General features: G+C 39.7%; 1 protein-coding gene across 1 annotated transcript in view; it reads left to right on the top strand.

Moving 5' to 3' along the window:
* Window positions 1–21735, top strand: part of DCC (DCC netrin 1 receptor) — a 588079-nt gene that overhangs the window by 335928 nt on the left and 230416 nt on the right. The window contains 1 exon segment of the mRNA XM_074995966.1: window positions 9465–9514. Coding sequence (XP_074852067.1) covers window positions 9465–9514 — 50 coding nt within the window.

Below are 21735 nucleotides of genomic sequence, written 5' to 3'. Positions count from 1 at the left end.
TATGTAGATATAATCCACACAGTGAAGTGCAGTGCTGTGGCTCTGTTCTCCACTTTGGTTTTAAATGTCATCATAAGTGAGAAGGAGAGGTTGTTATTCATGAATCTGAAAATTATCCTCTGCAAACAGCGTGAGAAGATTTCACCTCTGTGGGAGCACAAAATGTCACTGAAGAGAATACTCTCATGACAATGTTCTACAAAACTGCAGAAGGAGAACAGTGTGTCCCGAGATGCTTTTATCTTCTCCACTGTTAAGCAAGGGGAGAAAGTGAGGGGCTAGCCTAAAGTGAAACATGTTGGTTCCTGCTTTTGTTTGTTTTGAAGCTGTGTACATCAGTGTTTCTTAAACTATGTTCCAAACACTGGTGTTCTGTGAACAACTAACACGTGTGCCATGGTGGCATAGCAATTAGAAATGATGTGTGGCACAGGTACGTATTTTCTTTCATTAAAACCACATATGATGTTAGCTCTTCATTGCTATGATGCCTAATTAAATTTCTTCATTTTGTTTTTGCTGTATATGCTGCTGTTTGTTTTTTCTTTTTATTCTTTTTTCTTTTTTTTCTCTAACAATTTTTTAATAAAATTTTCATAGAATATTATTTTTTGGTGTTCCATGGTCTCAAAAAGTAAGAAACACTGGTGTACATTAGGCAACTGTGTAGATTTGCTTCACGCTGTCCCTCACAACTGGTTCTATCCTTCAGGGCTAGTTGTTGATGACTAAAAGTTATGCAAGTATTTTGTTTTGGAGCAAACTTCTTGTAATTTGCAGGTTCAGCATACAGGAAATCAGGAGGCAGGCAGTGCATATAGGTAAAGTGGTGTAAATTATCATGAATCCAAACTAATTCAGCACTTCAGATATTGTTGTGAGTTGTTTTTCTGAGAGTGAGCTGCCAGCAGAGAATTAAGAATTGCATCCAGGTTCCTCTAGTTCTCTTTTAGAGCTAACAGATTTTTCAATATCCAAAAGACATTGGTAAAACTATTCCAATGGTCTGTAGCAAGGACAGTCAAATTTTGATCCTGTCAACTTTGATTTTGTCTTTTTATCTTATCCCATTGAATATAGAAATTGCAGACATATGGACATAAAACTGTCCCTGGTGCTGCTGAAGACTTGGGAAGAGAGGAAAATTGTCTTTAAGATACATTTTTGATTCCTCGCCACTAGGAGACATTTAAGCCTTTGACATATTTTAGAGCACCATATGGATTAGAATATACCAGCCTCCATGGTGCCATTCGTACTACTCCTCTGGCCAAAGAAAGTCTGGAACCTGGAATTTTTGGCCATGCTCCATGCTACAGTCCCAGAATAGCATGGGAAAGTAAATGATATAGTTTTTAGCAGCATCTTTAGGACAGCTTTCCAATTGTTTTGCAATATCTTAATAGTCCAGAAATGGTTGGCAGAGGTGCCTAGGATCTGTCCCTCTACATTTAATATCATACTGTGATCTGACTTCCAACAAAAACATTGCACTAGGAAGGCAGGAAGGGAAGTGAAGAGTGTGAAGCTGAAAGTGATACAGTTAAGGTAATTAGGACCAAAACTTATTGCAACAGAATTTCAGTAGAATTTAGAAACTACAGCCAAGATTAGGGCCTAATTCCACTACGTACTATATAAACAAATAGTAAAGAACATTCCCACCCCAAAGAACTTACGTTCTAAATAAATCAGACAGCCAAAGGGTAGGAGAAAGGAAGATTTATTATCCCGGTTTTACAGGTGGAGAGCAGAGACAATGAGAAATTAAGGAGAAAATCTATGTATAGTCAGGGATTAAACACAGCTCTTCAAAATCCCAGTACATGTTTTAACCACAAGATCAGCTTACCTCTCTGAAATTTACAGGCCACCAAGTTTTCCATCTATCTTTGCAAAGATCTTGTAATCTTACTTGATTTTTCTAAAAGTGCTGGTAACCCATCATTTATTAAAAAAATACTACAACAAACTTGTGCAGGCGTATAGTTGAGAAATTGGATAGGGAATTTCAAAGAGGAACTAATTTTCTTCTCAGTCTTCCAAGTTTTAAACAGGACTAAAAATTAAAATGATGATGTAGCACTGATTCTATTGTTCTACCTGATTTTCTTTGTTGCAGTGCATACTACTGCTTATATAGGTCCTCCCATCCAGGGATCATGGTTGTGGGCTCTTTTGTTTTATTTTGTTTTTGTTTGGTTGGTTGGTTGGTTTTTGAACCCTCACTGTGAGCTGTAATACTTTGGTTTAATGTCAGTTGTTGGGCTTAGTGTCTGAGTGTTGAGTTGTATTGATGTCCTGTGATACACAGTATGTCAGAATAGATGATCTGGTGTTTCCTTCTGGCTTAATCTCTGTGGCAGTTTATAGTGAATGATACAGTAGATGGTGTCATGAATAAACCAGGCATACTATTTCTTTGCATGTCTATAGGAAGGAATTATCCACAAAGCTCAGGAATCAAACCTACAGTCTATGAAATATAATTTAATCACAAGGATTTACCATCGAGGCCTGAAACTATAGAACCACAGATTTAAAGCATTTACCAGATCCTTAATGTTTAATTTTCGGTTTAAAGCTCAGTTAATATTTGGTCAGACTGTTTGCCATTCCAGAAATGTTTTGAGCTCTCATGACTATGAATTTATCAAAATGTGTTTAATCCCAGAAATTGGCAGACAGTTTTATTTAGTTATTTCCATACATTTTATTCAAAGATTATTGATATAATGATAATATGAATACATTTTTTCTAAAAAAAGTTAAGTAGTGAGGATCAAATTGACAAAGTCGGGACATGGAACATATAAAGTTAGTCAGACATCAACAGCTGGTTCTATGCCCTGAGCTATTGATGTGCTTACTTGCAGGCAAGGGGGTTTAGTAACAGGTAGCAGAGGAGATGCATGCTGCAATAATATTTAATGCAGAGAAATTATTAGAATCTGTGTGGGTCTATCGCACCAGTACAGGTTTTTCCTTTTTAAACACTGAAGTGTGTCATGCTTTATCACCCCTTGAAGTGCTGGTGACACCCCAGATCTCTTGCATATAGTTAGCTCCAATGTAAGAAAATTATGTGACTTCTTTCTGGGATATTGTTGGGGAACCAGGAATGTCAGATAATAAAATGTGCCAGATATTCAAGCTGGGGCTCGCATCTGGCCCACCTCTAACCCCTCCCTCCTCCAGCCAAGCGGCAGGCATCCAGCCCCACTCTGCCAGCCCCAGCTGGGCAGCCAGTCTACTCTGCCAGCCTCAGTCAGGTAACTGGCCCCACAGCATGCTGGTTAACTGAATGTGCCAGTTACATGGGTGCTGGATAACCAGGCTTTTACTGTACCTTGTGGTGAGGTGGGGAAAAACTATTATCCCCATTTTACAGATGGCTGACTGAGACACAGAGAAGCTAGATGATTTCCCCAGGATCACACCAACATTCTATGGCAGGGCTTGAACTTGGTCTAAGGCATCCCAAGTCTGAGGCAATGATGCAAAACATTTTATTAAGTTTCTTCTCACTGTTCCTTCCTGTATACTCTCTAAGGTCTCTAATTTACAGGCTAGTTTAACTAAGGTATTCTAAGTGGTTATATGGCCCTGCAACAGAATGGACCTGGCCCTGAAGCCCCTTGCTGGAGGCTTGAGGCCTTGCCATAACCCAACACAGAGGAGTTAGGCGTAGAGAGGTCCTCCAAGCAGGTTAGAGAGTCTGCAGGATGATGCAGCCAATCAGGAGCCAGGAAGGCCTATAAGACGAGCTGCTTCTGGACCAGAATCAGTGCAGTGCTGCAGGAGATGTCCAGGAGTAAAGACCAAGTTTGACTGTCTGCCTGAGGGAGTAGCAACATGATAGAGGGCTGGTGAGAGACTGAGGGCTGTCAATATCTACTGATATACTGTTATAGAGCCCTGAGGTAAGGGCAAGGACACTGCAGGCCCATGAGGAAGCATCCTGGGGAATCAGCAGCTGTAAAATGGACTTAGTTGCAGGCTGTGGCCTGGAGTTGAAGGCAGGAATGCCCCACCCTACTCTTCTCCGCTCCATCAGCAATTGGGAGGATGTCACCTCGATCTCGATGTGCCAGGGAGGGGAAGAAATTGGACACTAGTGATCCAGCCAGACACCTGGAAATAGAAGTGCCTTGAGATGGCCCAGACTTTATCTCCAGGAGGGGAAGCACTGGAGGCACCACTTGAGCAAAGTGGGGAAACAACTGAGATGGAGTCTGTTTCGTGTGTGCCCTGGAAGGGATTTATTGATTGACACATGGACTAACTCGGCCTGAGGGCTGAGCAGCAAAAAAGGCAGAACAAACTGAGGTAGTGCAGGCATACACACTTAGCCAGAGGGGAGCAGTTGTAGGAAGGGAGTGCCACCCCATTATAAGGCCCATTATGAAATTGACTGAGCACCTGCCAAGTACTTAACACCAGTATTGTCAACTTCTTTGAGCTAGTCTCCCAGCCTACCTCCTGCCCATTCCAATCTGTCTGAAACGCAGTGCTCAGGGAGCTCTTGCAAATGTAAGTACCTGCTTCATTTCCTTGAGCCTCTTATTATTTTCCAGTCTGTTCCCTGAAAAGGAGGGTGATTGGTCCATCTTCCTGATTTCCTACTTTATTCTCTCATCTGTGTCTGCATTTTAGACTATGAATTCTTCTGGGTGGGATCTTGCTTTATGTCTTTTCCACAGCTTTAGCATCTTATCAGCACTTATAAATATAAATAACTGCAATTCATGTGGCATATTGCACAATCTGGCTAACAGGATGTGTGGTATGCACTACAAAAAATAGTCTCCTGTTCAATTCTGAAGAGTGACACTGTAGAAATGGTGGGAAGGTCACTAGTTTATCCGTCTCAAGGATTCAGTGTCCAAGTAGTATATGGTCTTTTTGGCAACCTCCAGGTTTACAAATATAACCTGGGATTTGGAAGTGAAAACATGCTCACTCTGTCACAGGCACCAATGCTAATAAGGGATATTCTTCAGGCAACATTTTTCCTGAACTACAACTGTGCATCCCATTGTCTACCTTTCTGAATGTGATTGGACAGGCGTAAATGAAGCCTGAATTTATTGAATGATAAGACATATTCAGAGTGACTCCCCATCATGACTCTTACCGCCAACACCTGATACATAATCCTATAAATAATCTAAGGTTATATTGGTTTGTTTTTAATTGGCCACATCAAATGTAAATATAATTTACTATGTTTTGAAAAAATGTGATGATGCAGCAGAAGTCAAAGATACAGTGCTTAATTATCTGAGGTATAATTGCGCTTGGCAGCATTTGATTTTGAATACAGAAGAAGTTATTCCACAGGTTTTTTTGTGTAGTGTACCTGCTTAGTTTAATGACACAGCAGAGAGTAATTACCTACAGAGAGTACACTTGATGCTTTAAAAATTCTGTGAATATGAGAGAGATGCAAAATCTATGCTAAGGATTTGGGTTCGGATTGAAAGACTACTGAAGTTAAAGGAAGTGTATTGCTTTTGACTTCAGTGAAGTGAATCTGTAAATACCTAGGTTATAATGGAACAATGATTAGTTTAAATATAATGGAACTATACGTAATAAGCAGCATGAGTTCACAAAGAACAAATTGCACTAGACAAATTCAATTGCTTTGATCAAGATACAAAACTGGTAGAAATAGGAAATAAAGTAATTACAATCTTTCTAGACTGTTGTAAAGCATTCGATACGGTAACCCAGAGGTTTTTTTTTAACCTAAATATGAAATCACATTGTCTTGGCTAAAGTACAGTAAACAAAGTTTCAGACAATTAGCAATATTCTTATGAAGATGACTCAGATTGGTACTGAGTCTGGATTTATTTAACATGCTGATTGAAGATTTGGAAGAAGGGATCAACAGCACATTAATTTAATTTGCACACAACACTAAATTGGGAGGTGTTGTTCACAAGCAGGACAGAGAAATAATACAAAAAGTTATCAGAGTGGACAGAAAAACAATTATAGTCAATCCAGTGAAATGCTGGCTAATGCATTTGCAGGAGGAATCTTTTAAAACAGACAGTCAATAGCAGTAATCCTTGGAAAAGAAATAATGACAAAAAAGGCCTAAGGTGATAAGGTAGAGTAGGCTACTCCTAGTATGCCACTTCAGGGAAGTTTAATGTGTTAGTTAAAAAATGCAAGTTTGATCTAAATGAGCTGCAATTTCCCACGTGAATTTGGGAGATACAAGTTGCTTATAGACTTATTAGATTGCCCTTAAAATCTGACATTTCTAAACACCTTAGTATTATTGAGGATTTGACCTCAACTTATTTTTGATTACCTAAGTTCACACAAATCTGACTGCTGACCACCACCACCACCACCAAGAGATGAATGATCCACCCATCTCTTTGTAATGGCCTTCCCATAATGCTCATGTGCACATGTGCTTCACCAAAAACAACTATACCAACATTCTTCTTTGTCTGTAGGATAAGATGGCATGGGAAAACAGGTTGTTTTGACAATTCATGCTTCTTCCTGGGCAGGAGGGGAGGAAAAAAATCAGGTATTGGTGTAGACTGCAAACATGGAGCTTTTATAAGTGTACAGTTCCTTCTTACATCACGGTGATGATTGTATTACAGAAATGTTATATATAGAAATCTTATCTGAATTCTTAATTCTGTAAAATAGATGATGAGAACAGGCTTTCTTTTGCAAGATCCATTATTCACTCATTCTGATCTTTTTGGATTGAAATAGTGTGTACCCACAGGTAAAGACTGTTTCTCTCCATATTTGTTGAAATAAAGTAATGAATGCAATCTTTGCAGGAACTGATGAGCAACCAGCTCCCTTAGACACTAAGCAGCTGGTTTAACCCTTGGATACCAACATATCTTGCTATAATTAATTACTGTTTGAACTATGATAGCAGCTAAGGGACCAGTCACAACTGGGGCTCCATTGTACTTGCACTGGTAGAAATACATAGTAAGGAGAAGCCCCAGTTCCATGAAGTTTACCAATCTTAGCAGACAAAAAAGATAAAAGGTGGGAAGAAAACTCACTGTGACTTGCCCCAGATTGCACAACAGTTCAGCAGCAGAGTTAAAAATAGAATCCAGGTCTCCTGATTCCCATTCTAGTGCCTTATTCATTGGTTTATAGTACCTCTCCGAACGTAAAAGGCAGAAAACAGACTTTAACATGCAAGAAATTAAATCAGTTGGAAACACTTCCTATAGAAAGTGTGTCTTGAGACCTTAAACCCCATAGCATTTGGGAAAAGTCTGAAGACGCAGTTTTCACTTTTAGAAACCCAAAGCTATGTTCAAATGCTTGATTGCCCATGATCCTTTCCAAAGCAAATCATGTGATGGTCTCTATATAAAGTAAAACTTTCAAGGATTATTGCCAAACACTTCATTGCCTTATTCATCCAAAACATTAATTTCTTAGTATACCTTGACAGCAACTGGATCTGGTCAAAAATTTTCAAAGACTTTTTTTTGGTTCCTCAACACTGAAACTTTTTGTAGAAATGTAGCTGTTTGGAGTAAACTTTCCTCAGGTCCAGGATGGAATTTGTAGGGAACACCCACTCCCAGAGCAGACAATAGCAATAATCTGTGATGTCAGCAACCAGGTTCAAGTATCTCTGCTGGGCCTCAGTTGATTCACAGTCTCAGATATCAGGTGAGTGTCCTAACCACTAGCTCTCAGTTATTTTGGTTTAAGAGGATGTCTCTCTTGTTTTCACAATTTTTTGAAAGTTCAGAGTTTCATGTCTAAAGCTGTTTAGGGTAATCTAGAAACTATCAATTATATTCATTACTACAATCAGTACTAGTTTCAGTACAGTATAAATGTGTTTAAAACCTGTATTAGTGCCATTTACATTATGTCTCAGGTATATATTTAAAGGCCAGAAGAGACTCATTATGATCATCTCCAACACCCTCCATAAGCATAATGCAAGCCATAGAATTTCAATCAAGTATTCAGATTCCAAGGGACTCAGGTTACCATGTGATTCAGAATTCTTTTTATCCAAGTGAGACAGAAACACAGGTGTGTGGCAGCAGATGACAAAGTGCAAAAGCACCACAATCCATGAATTCAGACTTGAAGATACTGTCTGTTAAGCTATTGCTTGAACATCAAATGTGTGCAAGGAGAAAATATATATGAAAACATCCTCCCACAGCCAGATCTGTAGCATAAATCTGATCTGTACAGGCATCAAAGACACGGTCCGTCCTGCAAACAATTAGTTAATAAGGGTCTATTCTACTACTCCAGAACTACTCCATTTGTATTAATGACATCACTCAGAGTGGATGATGATGGCAAAAATGAGTCTCAGGTGCACAGAAGCTTTACTTTGGGGGGTGTATAATATAAATAGATTTTATGTTTTAAGGAAATTCTAACTAGATAGGAACCTGAGTGAGTCATTTGTTCACATTGAAGGCCTGCAACTCTGGTGCCTAATGATTCCTTTCTAGTGGGAGTCAAGGGCATCTCAGCACAGCTAGTAAAACGAGGTACTAAATAAGCATTAGTCACACTGAAGAGGTATGTTTACTAGTGCAGGCTAAAATTTATTGTGAAACCCAAAAATGGTGTCTCCAAGGTTCCATGTATTCTTGTGTGAGTGAGAAGGTATATTTTAAAGAGTATTTTACTAATATCAGAAAAAAAGACTTCAAAATCTTCAGTTTTCTGGGAGATCTTCAGAACTGTAAATTGAACCTCTCTAGAATGACACCCTTGGGATGTGATCAGTGCCAGACAAAAGAATTTGCCAAACCACAGGAAGTCAATAATGTCTAACATCATTATCAACACTTCTACTGCTTATTTGGCTCTTCGCAAATGTTTAGGGGTAAGTTAGAGCTAAATAACAGAATGGAACACTAAGAACCAGGACTGGTGGCTGTAAACAAACTTTATGGCACCATAGAAAACTTGTCCATGCCCCTGATAATTGGACATCTGGACAGCTAAAATAATCTGGATCATTGGATGTGGCTGGATGAGAGGGTGCAGGACTGGAGAGGTTCAACCTGCAGTACCAAGTAGGATGTCATGTACTAATTTATCTAAATACAGTGTGAATTCTCTAATGCAATTATTTTAATAGCCTGGTGCTCACCAGAGCAATTACTGAAAAGATCTTGCCATAAACAACAACTGAAATAAACAGGTAACTGAAATCAGATAGTTGGTATCACTGCAGGAAATCTACTGACTAACAGGTCTACTAAAAATTAGAATTAAAAATAGATGCATTTATTTTTGTTGCTCTAGGGGACCTCTGAAGTGCCACCTGAGCTAATGACTCATTTATAATCAGATTATTAAATGTACAGTAAAGCCATACTTATTTTCAAAAAGAGATATTTCACATAGCCTTTTGTGAGTCTCCTACTAACTGCAGGATTTCCATTTCTCCCCATTTTTAGTACCAAGTGGAATGCCTCAGAATGTCTCCTTGGAAGTGGTTAATTCAAGGGTAAGTCTCCCATATATTCACCATCTCATTGTCAGACTATATATATATATATATCCTTTATAGAAACACATTTTATATCTAGATTTTTATATAAGAGGATATGTTCTAAAATCCACGCTGTGTTTTGCTTTATTTGTCTCTTTATCCTGCCTTATTAGATGAATGAAGCATTGCAAATTCCTGTTTATCTTTTGTGATGGTCATTTTGTTGGGTACTGCATTTCTTTCTTTTCCACAGGCCAAAGTGTCATAGGCACCTGAACTGGTTTAATTAAGACAACGAACCTCGTACGATAACAATGTAGCAGATGAGAATGGGTATTAATTTCTGACTAACAAATGAGACTTTTCAATTGTGTTGATTCTAACAAACAGAGAATTGCTCCTTCAAATGCTTTTAATGAGGTAACGTTCTTGTGAGCACCTGATTTTGCAGGCTGGAATTTATCACATAATGCTGACTGTCTTGAAAACAAACTGTTTTCCCTATCACTAGCAAAGGCGTTCAGTTTGCTCTGGTAATCATGAAAAGGTCTATTCTTAGAAACATAGTTTCTCTCTTCAAAGCATATAATGAAACTCCTTGTTTACAAATAGTTCTCCCTGTATCACAAAACAAATCTCATGACAATTCTGTGACTGACATGTTCTTATTTTGAAATTCAGTAAATGGGGGCACAGAGAGGCTAGGAGACATGCCCAATATGTTTGTAGCTAAGTGGGGAAAAGGTCCAAGTCTCTGCTTTTAGAGCTAATGTGTTCCGTTGTTGGCCCTGTGTAAGTGCTATTATTATCATTCCTCTGTAAATCTCAAAGCTTTTAACAAAGCAGAGTAACTAGTAATATTTTACACATAAGGAAACTGAAGCACTAATAAATGACTTGCCAAGGGCCATTCAGCAAAACTCTTCATTCCCTGTTTTATCTTCTGTTCTTTCTATTGCAATAAATAAAAACCCATAATTTCCTCCCATTTTAAAAATATTGAAATGTAAATAGCTATTTTTCACATGATGGCGCATTATCGGATGCTTTCAGAATCAGGAGCGGCGTCAAACAAGGATGCGTGCTTGCTCCGACACTGTTCGGGATCTTCTTCGCACTCCTCCTGAAGCATGCCTTTGGATCTTCAACAGAGGGCATCTTGCTGCACACAAGATCTGATGGGAAACTGTTTAACCTTGCAAGGCTGAGAGCTAAGACTAAGGTGCGAGAAGTCCTCATCAGAGACATGCTGTTCGCAGACGATGCTGCTGTAGCGTCTCACACAGAAGACCAGCTTCAAAAACTGCTGGATCGGTTCTCCAAAGCGTGCAAGGACTTTGGGCTTACCATCAGCCTAAAGAATACAAATGTACTTGGTCAAGATGTTGCTGAATCCCCATCAATCAGCATTGACAACTATACGTTAGAGGTTGTCCACGAGTTCGTTTACCTCGGGTCCACCATCACTGACACCCTGTCATTGGACACTGAGCTAAATAGGAGGATCGAAAAAGCGGCCACAACTCTGTCCAGACTCAGCAAGAGAGTGTGGAATAACAACAAGCTGTACACTCACACCAAAATGCAAGTCTACAGAGCCTGCATCCTCAGCACCCTCCTTTATGGCAGCGAGACTTGGACCCTGTATGCCCGCCAGGAAAAGAGGCTGAACATCTTCCACTTGCGCTGCCTCAGGCGCATCCTTGGAATATCATGGAAGGACAGAGTTACCAACACAGCTGTCCTCGAGCAAGCTGGAATCCCAACCATGCACACCCTCCTCAGGCAGCGTCGGCTCCACTGGCTTGGCCACGTCCACAGGATGAACGATGGAAGGATTCCAAAAGACATCATGTATGGTGAGCTAGCCTCTGGCAAAAGACCCCCCAGACGCCCCCAGTTGCGTTACAAAGATGTCTGCAAGAGAGACCTCAGAGAGGTAGACATCGAGCTGGACAACTGGGAAGAACTAGCAGACGACCGCGGCAGATGGAGGCAGGGGTTACACAAGGGCCTTCAGAAGGGCGAGTTGAAGATCAGACAGCTAGCAGAGGAGAAGCGAGCACACAGAAAGCACAATAAGGACTTGCCAGACACCCACTACATCTGCAAGAGATGCAACAAGGACTGTCACTCTCGTGTGGGTCTTTATAGTCACAATAGATGCTGTAAATGGAGTCTTAAATCGAAACTTTAAAGGGCGTGATCCATAGTCTGTGCAGACTGAAGGATGCCTACCATTTTTCGCTCCTAGTTTTCAAAGACACTGTTTTTTTCTGTGATGTACATCTCGTTTTGGTTTGTCACTAGAATGTCTGGATGCAAAGATAGCACACATTTCATATATATTTTCCCACAAATTTGGGCTGGATTCTTGACAGTGGGAAAATGACAGCATAGGTGTGACTTCATTAGATCTATGCTAGTTTGTGTCAGCTGAAAATGTGAACCCATAGACTGTCTCTACACTAACCCTCTTCTTTGAAGGGGGCATGGTAATCAGCCAGATTTGGGAATAATAGTGAAGTGCTGTGATGAATATGCAGCACCTCATTAGGCTAATTTTCACCATAACAACTCTGAAGTAGCAAACTTCCGAGTGCCGGCATGCCACGTACCATGGGCACCTTGAAGTACCTGCGCAACTTCGAAGTGCCCTTACTCCCAGCAGCTACACGGTATGCTGGTGCTGCTGTGGCAAAAATTAACCTAATGAGGTGCTGCATATTTGTCACAGCACTTCATTATTGTTCCCCAATCTGGCTGATTACCATGCCCCCTTCAAAGAAGGGGGCTAGTGTAGACACAGCCATAGTGTAACTGTGTGTGTACAAAGACTATCCAAATTCTTAAATACTTATTTTACATGAAAGAAAATGCATCCTTTGAGATCAGTTCTGCTCTTCTTGGAATCAGTGGAAACACTGTGTTGACTTCTTGGTGTAGTAACGCCTTTCTGCACAATTACTCCTTTGCACATGTACACTTTCTGAGCACAAATGTTTTTGTGCACAAAACAGTGGAAAATCAGGAGATTGAAAAAATGTGTTCCAATTTAGTCATAAGCAACCCTCATTAGCTACACTATTTGTCTGAATGATTGCTTTCTGCTCCCTAGCTAGATCTATCACAGAGCAATCTGATCATTTTTGAACAAATGTGCTAGAAATTGTTTCTGAAAGAATCAAATTAATTAAAAAAAAAAACATTCCGTGTGATGAGGCTTACAGGAGTCCACTGACCAGGAAGAGGTTAATGAAGACTTTTGACTTAATGAACCATGCCTGGCTGCACCTGAAACAGATGTCACATATGTTGATAGGTGTTAAAATGAGAAGAGCAAGTTGAATTGAGAACTGCACAGGAAAAACAGAGCTCTGCTGCTCCTGTAAGAGCAGCCTGGTTATAGGCAAGAGGCTGAGACAGCTTGCTGGTAGTGCAAGCCTCCTGAGGGATGCAATGATCAGGCTCTGAGAGACTGATCAGAGGATTGGTTGTTTGAAGACAGGACCTAATAGAAGCAGACATGGCTCTATTTTGGTTTCTTGGCTTGTCTTTTATTTGTGGATATTAAGAAGGGGTGGGGCTGAAGAACGCATTAGCCAGAGAATCTGTCCACCACTGCATAAAGGTTTTAAAGGACAGGCTTGGCAAAGCCCTTGGCTGGGATGATTTAGTTGAGGTTGGTCCTGCTTTGAACAGGAGGGTGGACTTGATGACCTCCTGAGATCTCTATCAATGCTTATCTATAGAAGATTGGACATCATAAAAAGTGTTTGCCAATCCTGAGGCATGGTGAGTTGTGCCCTGGTGGGTCATGAGAGGGTACTGTGAAGATGAGCCTCACAATGTGAAATACCAATATCTGGTTATAAATGTAAGTAGGCATTCTATTCTATGTTGGTTTATTACTACCCTAATTACCACAGTATTTGAGCACTTTCCACTAGTGCAGTAAGTGATGGAACTAACATCTGTCACGTAAGGTTTATTTCTTTCCCCTCCCCCACAGATTCACACTGTTGAGAAATTGTGTGCATAGTCTAGTGTTTTGGCACAAAATGGTTTCTTCTCATAAATAAATATGTATTATCTGCTGCTATGTGATTGTATATGAAAAGGCAGGTCAAAGACATATGTCTTGCCCTCTGAGCAGAAGGGTGATATTGGTGATGATTCTTAGTTCCAGTGGAAGTTCATTTCATAGTCTGGAAACAGCCTTTGAGAAAAGCTCTGTCGTCTGAACAGACGAGTTTTGTTCTAGTGATGTGAAAATACACCGTACACAAGCACTAACCAGCAAGAACTTCCCAACAAAAAATACCAATCAGATAAAATTGAAATATTGAATGGGAATATTGGCTTTTGTCTATTTTCCAGGAATTTATTAAAATGTGTCATTTTAATAGAACCTAAACATTTTTGTTTTGAGAAGGCTGACTTGGATATTGTTAAGTATCAGAGGGGTAGCTGTGTTAGTCTGGATCTCTAACAGCAACAAAGGGTCCTGTAGCACCTTAGAAACTAAATGAGAAGTTTTAAGCATGAGCTTTTGTGAGCACAGACTCACTTCATCAGATGCTGGTCTTGGAAATCTGCAGGGCCAGGTATAAATAAGCCAGAGCAAGGGTGGGGATAACAAGGTTAGCTCAGTCAGCAAGGGTGAGGCTTACTACCAGCAGTTGATCTGGAGGTGTGAACACCAAGGGAGGGGAAGCTGCTTTTGTATTTAGCCAGCCATTCACAGTCTTTGTTTAATCCTGAGCTGAGAGCGTCGAATTTGCAGATGAATTGTAGCTCAGAAATTTCTCTTTGGAGTCTGGTCCTGAAATTTTTTTGCTGTAGGATAGCTACTTTTAAGTCTGCTACTGTGTGGCCTGGGAGATTGAAGTGCTCTCCTATGGGTTTTTGTATATTGCCATTTCTGATATCTGATTTGTGTGTGTTTATTCTTTTACGTAGAGACTGTCCAGTTTGTCTGATGTTTGGATATTGTTGTTTCAACTTTTATATTGTCTGAATATAACACAGATGTCAAAATGATAAAGCGGAAATGGAATTTTTCCATCTTACAGATTCTGTGATTGGACACCAACAAAATATTTGGATAAGGTCAAAATTAAACACTGGAAGATTTGAAGTATTTTGTTCTGTGAAACATTTTCACATTTCAACTTTATTGAGTGGTTGGGGGTGATACCTATTTTGAAATCATAGAATTTTCTTCAGGACAGAAATGTAGAATTTCAACCACTTCCTAATGGGTTAGGAATCTTCCTAATGGGTTTTGATCTTGTCCTTTCAGTGTGGACATGATGTGTTAAGACAAATTATATTAACTTAGATTTAACTTTCAGGAAATGAATGGATCTTCACACATGAATTAATACCAGCTGACAACAATCAGTTATTATCTCATAAGCTGTATCTAGATGGCCAAGAACTGTTGGTGAAAGATACATAAATTGCACAAAGCATTTGCATATCTTTTGCCAACAATTCTGTTGGGAGAGGCTTTTCTGACATTTGGCCCATCCACACGGAGCCAAATGTTGGGAAAAATGTCTGTCAAGACATACCTTCTTCCTCATGGAACCAAGTGTCCAGGGATGTTGACAGAATGCTTCCAACTGGCAGATCTCTTCTGAGAGGTCTGCCGTCTAGACGTGCACTCTGTCAACAAAACTTCTGACAACAGAAGCCTGCAGTCTAGACATAGCCAATCACTGCAAATGCCCAAATAGAAATTGCATGAAGAAGTCATGCTTGTTTGTTAAGAAAGCAGATACACAGGCACGGAATAATCTGAACAGAATCAATTGATCAAGTTTATTTAAAAATAAAGCTTCTCTTCGAATATTTTAAGGTAGTCAACTGAGATTAGTTGTAACTGAGCAAAAGAATTAATCCAATGCAGAAAAAAACTGGTAGGAGTGACAGTGGTGTCGGGGTGGGGAGAAGGTGTCTGTAAAACTTGTGAAGTAGTGATTTTTCATTCAGGATTCAGGCAGCAGCACTGTCAGTGTGGCTGAGATGAAGAAGGGAAAGGTGATCCCAAATAATAAATGATCACTAAGAAGATAGAGAAGCAAATTTAGTGTAGGGAAAAAATTTCACCGGAAAGTTATATTCCGTACCCATGGCTTGTGCTCTTTGTATGTTCTTTGTAGGCTTATTGCTACTTGGCTAATTTTATGGCAACAGATATATTCATCTTTTCATCCATAATAACATAAGTGTCAATTAAATCTTAGTGATCACTAAAGGTTTGTCTATATCGTCAGTTACTGTGCACCAGCCTGCCATGCACTAACTTGCTGGGTAAACAGCCTTTAGGGAGTGTCTACACTTTGCTCAGAAGTGTGACTACAGCATGTGTGGACCTACCTGAGCTGGCTTTGATCTAGCTAGCATAAGTGCTGGAACTAGAGATGCAGGGTGTGCTGCACACCTCCTGGCTTGAAGTGGTTTCCATTATGTACAAGGTTTCCTGTTTGATTCAACAACTCTTAGCATCCCCACTGTAAAAATTATTCTAGCATCCCTGCTAGCTAGCTCAATTAAAAATAGCAGTGAAGTTCCAGCACTGGTTACTCACATGAGTTCATACCCAGGGTCCCTGGTGAACTTATAATGCTTGTGCTGCTGCTACCCTGGGTTGCCCTGACTTCATTTATGTTGTTGTTGAAGCTAGGTAGATCAAAATTACCTCAGCTAAATCTGTGTGTGTAGTCATACCCTTTGTTGAAGTCAGTTAATAATGTCTTCTCCATTTGATATCTTAGATGTTAGCTATTAATTCTGTTATTTAAGGATCAAAATACTATTTTATTATGCAGTGTTTCTCAAAGGTCCTTTTCCCCTCATTTACTGGAGCAATATAAACTTGCCTTTGGTAACTTATCACAATAGGAAGTCTATTTAGACCCCAGGGTTAACACTTCAGGGCATTACAAGAAATGTACATACACACACTTTGGCTGTGTCTACACTAGAAAATAACTTCAAAGTTAACTTCAAAGTTAGGCACTACTTCAAAGTAGCCAGCAGAGTCTACACACATTTCCCTTGCTTTGAAGTTAACTTCGAACTAGGGAGCCCAACTTCAAAGTCCTTACTCCATTCCCAGGAATGGAGTAGTGCCCTACTTCAAAGTTTAACTTTGAAGTAGGGTGTGTGTAGATGCTCAACTTCAAAGTTGCTTACTTGGAAGTTGTACTCAAAGTTATTTTTGTAGTATAGACACAGCCTTTATTACTGTCACTAGCCATCAGACATAATGGACAAGTGTCCATGTGTGAAATTTGTATTTACAAGTGGTTACATGGACTATGCCCTTCTGACATTTCAGTTTGCACCACTGGCACCAACAAATTAAATCAAAAGCTTATCTGTAAGGAAGAATTTACTTACATTTTATAATCTCATGTTAATTATTATTTCAATCTTGCTGATCTCCATTTTCTATCTTTTGTTTTCCTGAATGCAAATGTGTAATTTTTAACTGCTACTCTCCTTTTAACTCTCCTACATATAGTACCCAAGGGCAAAGGTATATAGGAATATCTCATTCCAAACCTTTGTGTGTATTTTTGACTTATTCTCAAGACACAAATGTCAAAAGCAGCTGGTAATCTTTTGTGACCTTATGTACTGATCATTCAAAGTTAAGACATTTAAAGCAAAAATAGGAATATGCTATAGGAAATAATGCTGCACAGCAATGGAGATGAAAAAAAATCCATTTTAAAGTTATTTTTGTCTATTCATATAATATTGATATTGATGTTTCTATTGCTAAAGATTAAGCATTTTATCTCTAGGTTTGCTGTATCGGTCATAATCAGAAGTGTAGGATACCATAGTTCTGATTCACAATGCATTTGTGCAGAAAATTTCAATGGGATGTTAGAAAATTCTTCAAGTTAAGTACATACTTAAGTGCTTCTGTTACATGGGGATGGACGTAGGCATGTGATTAAGTGTTTTGCTGAATCCTGGCCTGCAGGTCTACTGTGCCCATGCAAAATAAATTTCTCATTTCCAGTCTGAAGACCTTGAAAGCAAAGGCTTTGAATGCTGAATATGGAATTTCAACTGTTCTCCCATCTCTTGTGTCAAGGTAGAGGCACATTGGCAAGATACTGTGGGAAATCTATTGCTAGTCATGGAAGTGTTCTTCTGCTAGGGAATTCCTGCTTCCTGGAACTACCGATATGGCACCATTTGTAAACAATCCATTAAAAAAGAGGTATTCCAGGAGTGCACATCTCAACTTCTGAGGGCCTTTTATTCACAAAGTACATTTCTGAATCATTTCACGTTTGTCCATCATTAAAGCCCTCAACCTATATAAAGTACATTGGTAGACCCATATAAAACCATGAGCGTTGTTTGAAAATATATGGAATAGATTTCTAAATTTGGTACTGTTTTGAAGAACAATCTGAATGAAAAGAAAAGTAAATTCACTAAAGCTAGAGAAACAAAATTGATGAAGCAGCAGAACTGGCTTAATGGACAGTATTTAAAATGCCTCTATTTATAGCTAAGAAATATGATTCCTGTGGCATTTGTTGCCAAGATACAATTTAACTGATAATTTCACATTGAACTTCATATTATTTACCAGTTTTGAGAATGTCTGGATGAAGTTTGTGATGTTCTTCCCTTATTCTTTAGATTTTGCAATAATCTAAACTGTAACACTTTTATGTTCTGTCAGGTTTTGTCCTGATAATTTTTTCTTTACTTCCAACCTGACAGTCCCTGAGAATTAGTTCAGTTAAAAACTTCCACTTTGGAACTTTATTAAATACAATAAAATGTAGCTCAACTTTATTCTAGCACATTTCCAAAATTGTATTTAAATATTGCACAGGGCAACTATGATTCATAATGCATCCTTGTCTAATACAATAACCTGCTTCAGCACGCCTCACACCTGTTTGAACTTCATGCTGAGTTTAATGAGATTTCTGGATTCATAATATTTTCCCTCAGTGGTGGGAGATATAAGAATATAATTACATAGAACACTTTGGAATATTATTAACATTTATATTGTGGTGGTGCCTAGAAGAGCAGTTTCCCAAACTTTTCTTTTATGCAGACTACTGCATTGTTTTTGTGGACCACCATGTTAGCAATTTTTAACATTTTTAACATAGCTTATGGCTAATGGGAGTCAAACTTTTTTATCAAGACGTGTTTAAAACACAACTATTTCAAAACTGATTTTGATCACTCACAAACATATTGCATTTGTCACAGTACATTTACCTACACTAGGCCTACCAGTGGGGGAAAAAAGGTAGCACTTATCTAATGAGAAGGCAGATGTTAAACGCTTGATGTCAGGTTCCAGCATTGGCAATCTCAATTGAAGATCTGCTTCAACATGAACATTATTTTGATATTTGGTCTTCAGTGTGACAAATGCTGAAATTCCAGTTTTGCAAAGTCAATCCAGTATTGCCAAAAAAAATCCCTTATTAAAGCACTGTCCCAGGATGGTTCCATAAGGCTGTCTTGCTCTGAGGTCAGTCTTGCGAGGATGACATCATTAAAGCCCATAAAGGGATTTCATATCCAGTTCAATTTTTTGTTGAGCGCAGGGAAGTACTCACATAGGTTTGTTTTCAGACATTGAAGGTACTCACTGATGATATGTTTCATACTGTTTGGAAGAAGCATTTTTGCCGTGACCATAAAATCTGACAGATTCTCAAAGGAGTCATAATTTGACTGTTCAGGTTGTTTGACCTATATCTCTCTTCTCTTGATCATCCCCTCCAATTTGTCCTGCACATCTAATAAGGTCATTGATTTTCCCTGAAGGCACAGACTGAGATCATTCAAGTAAATAAAAATATCTGCTATATATGCTAATTTGGAAACCCACTGAAAATCACTGAAGCAATGTGTAAGTTCAAACTCTGAGTCAAGTAAAAAAATTCTCACCTCAGCTTGAAAACATGAGTGAGTGCCTTTCCTTGGGACAGCCAGTGAACCTCAGTGGGCAGAAGTAGTTGATAGTGACCACTATGCATCTTCTCAGAGCTGCAAATATTCGCAAATTCATCCCTTGATGTAATTAACCATTTTAACTGCTTTCTCCAAAATCATCTTGAGATCAACAGGCATTTCTTTTTTACCTAATGCCTGTCTCTGGGTTCTGTAGTGAATGGATGGGACTCGTGGAGTGACTGCTCTTACATGTGTAATAATCCTGCTGCGTTGGTCTAACATCTGTGCTAAGTCCAAAACGTTTTGACCCATCAATCTCAATTTCAGTGATGAAGCTCTTCAACATGCCATAAATAGCCTCTGCTGTTGAGTGTGGGAAACAATTTACAAAATAGAAAATCCTCATGTATTTCTCCATTGTGTTCATACCTTACATAGATGAGCAGGTTTGAAAGGCTTTCAGTGTCTACTGATTTATCCAGATAAAGTGCATAAAATGTGCTGGCTCATATTCTTGCTAGTATGTGATCACAAATGTTGTGGGCCATTTCAGCAATTCTGCACTGAACTGTTCTCCAACAATGAAAACATGTTAATTTGCTTATGGGTCTTCTCTCCCAGCATAACAGCCACCATCTCCTTAGCCGCTGTCAGTATCAACTTCTCCCTGATTGTGTGCAGGTTTCCTGGCTTTGTTAGGAGCCTAGCTACCCAGAATAAGGCCTCCACTGCCTTTGCATGATCACTGCCTTGAGGTGTACATTCCATAGTTTTCTGGGCTGCTTTGAAATTCTTTGAGCTTGTTTTCAAAAAAATTCAATTGCCTTGGACTCATGTTCCTCATGTTTAGTCTCAAGATGATGGTGGAGATTGGCAGGCTTTAACGTTTCATTCGACAGCACATCTTAGCATATGACAAGTACTGGTAACAATTCATTCTCAGGTCCAATGGAACTAAATTCCAGTTGTAAGTATATTCACTACAGTATTTTCTCTGCACTCTTCGCTTACTTTCCCTGTGCTAAGTTTCGTTTGCTGATGCCTCACTGCTGTTTTGACCATCTGCCTCTTTTCTTTTGGGCCACATATCCATGTTTGAGTGCCCACATTCTACCTGCTGAATATGCAAAGGGCGTTAGTTGACCCAAACATAGGGGACACACTCTGCCAATGCACATGCACGCATTGGGAGCACACTCCCACCCCTCCACACACTCCTGCACCTCTCACACGCCCACTCTGTGACCATACACCTGTCATCCCCCACACACATGTATGGTGGGCACACTTCCAGCTCCCACACAATGCACAAATTCTCAGCTCACACATACACATATTCCTGGTGGGCACATAACGAAATATCCTCAGGTCCCCACACCCTCGCCCCTATTACAAGCACACTTCTATCTCTTCCCCACACACACATACATACACCACTCCCTAAGGGCATATCCACAGTTCCCAGGGGAGCACACCCCAGCTCCCACAAAAACACACACTTCCTACACACACACACACACACCCTGTGAGCACATTCCCAGTTTCCTCTCTCCCCGACCCAGCATGGCCAGGCCCAGCCTTCCTGTGGGGGGGATCAGAGCCTGGTGTGGTCAGGCTTTGGCTTCATACAGGGTCCTTCCTTCTCTTCCCCCACAGTACAGCCCCTCCCAACCACCCTCCTGAAGAAAGCCCCTCCTCAAACCTCCTCCTTTCCTGAGCCAAGGCCCTTCATCTACTGCTGGCCTGCTGGACTATGGAAAGAGAGTGTGATTATCTTTTTTTTTTCCCCCAGGTATCACCTGCCATATCCTCATGGACCACCAGCCTAGAGTCCTCAGTCATATTAGAGCTCCATTTTGCTAGTTACTGTACAGTAAATAACAGTCCCTTTCAATATACAAGATATTACAAGGGGGTGAGATAAGCAAGTGGCTAAAGGTTATTGGAAAACAGAGTTACAAGAATTATTGGAGACTGAATGAGTTCTGCGGGTGCCAATTCAGGGTCAATCTTTAGCAGTAATCACAACCACATGTATTCCTTTTAAGTGGCCAAAAGTCTTATCATGATATTTTATTTCATAACCTGTTTACACATCATACTTGAACATTCAGTATCCTCTTTTACTACTAATGCACTTTCCATTGTGATATTCCAGCAATACAGAAAAAGTGCACTATTAGTATTTCTGTTTATTTACATTGCTTAGCTTCTATATGGGGTCAAATTCAGCCCTAAAGCTTCACGTGGAAGCTTTTTCATTTAGT

The sequence above is a fragment of the Carettochelys insculpta genome, chromosome 5, assembly GCF_033958435.1.
Source record: "Carettochelys insculpta isolate YL-2023 chromosome 5, ASM3395843v1, whole genome shotgun sequence".
Classification (NCBI taxonomy): Eukaryota; Metazoa; Chordata; order Testudines; family Carettochelyidae; genus Carettochelys; species Carettochelys insculpta.
Note: the sequence above shows the minus strand (reverse complement) of the source record. Positions and strands in the feature narration are given on the sequence as shown.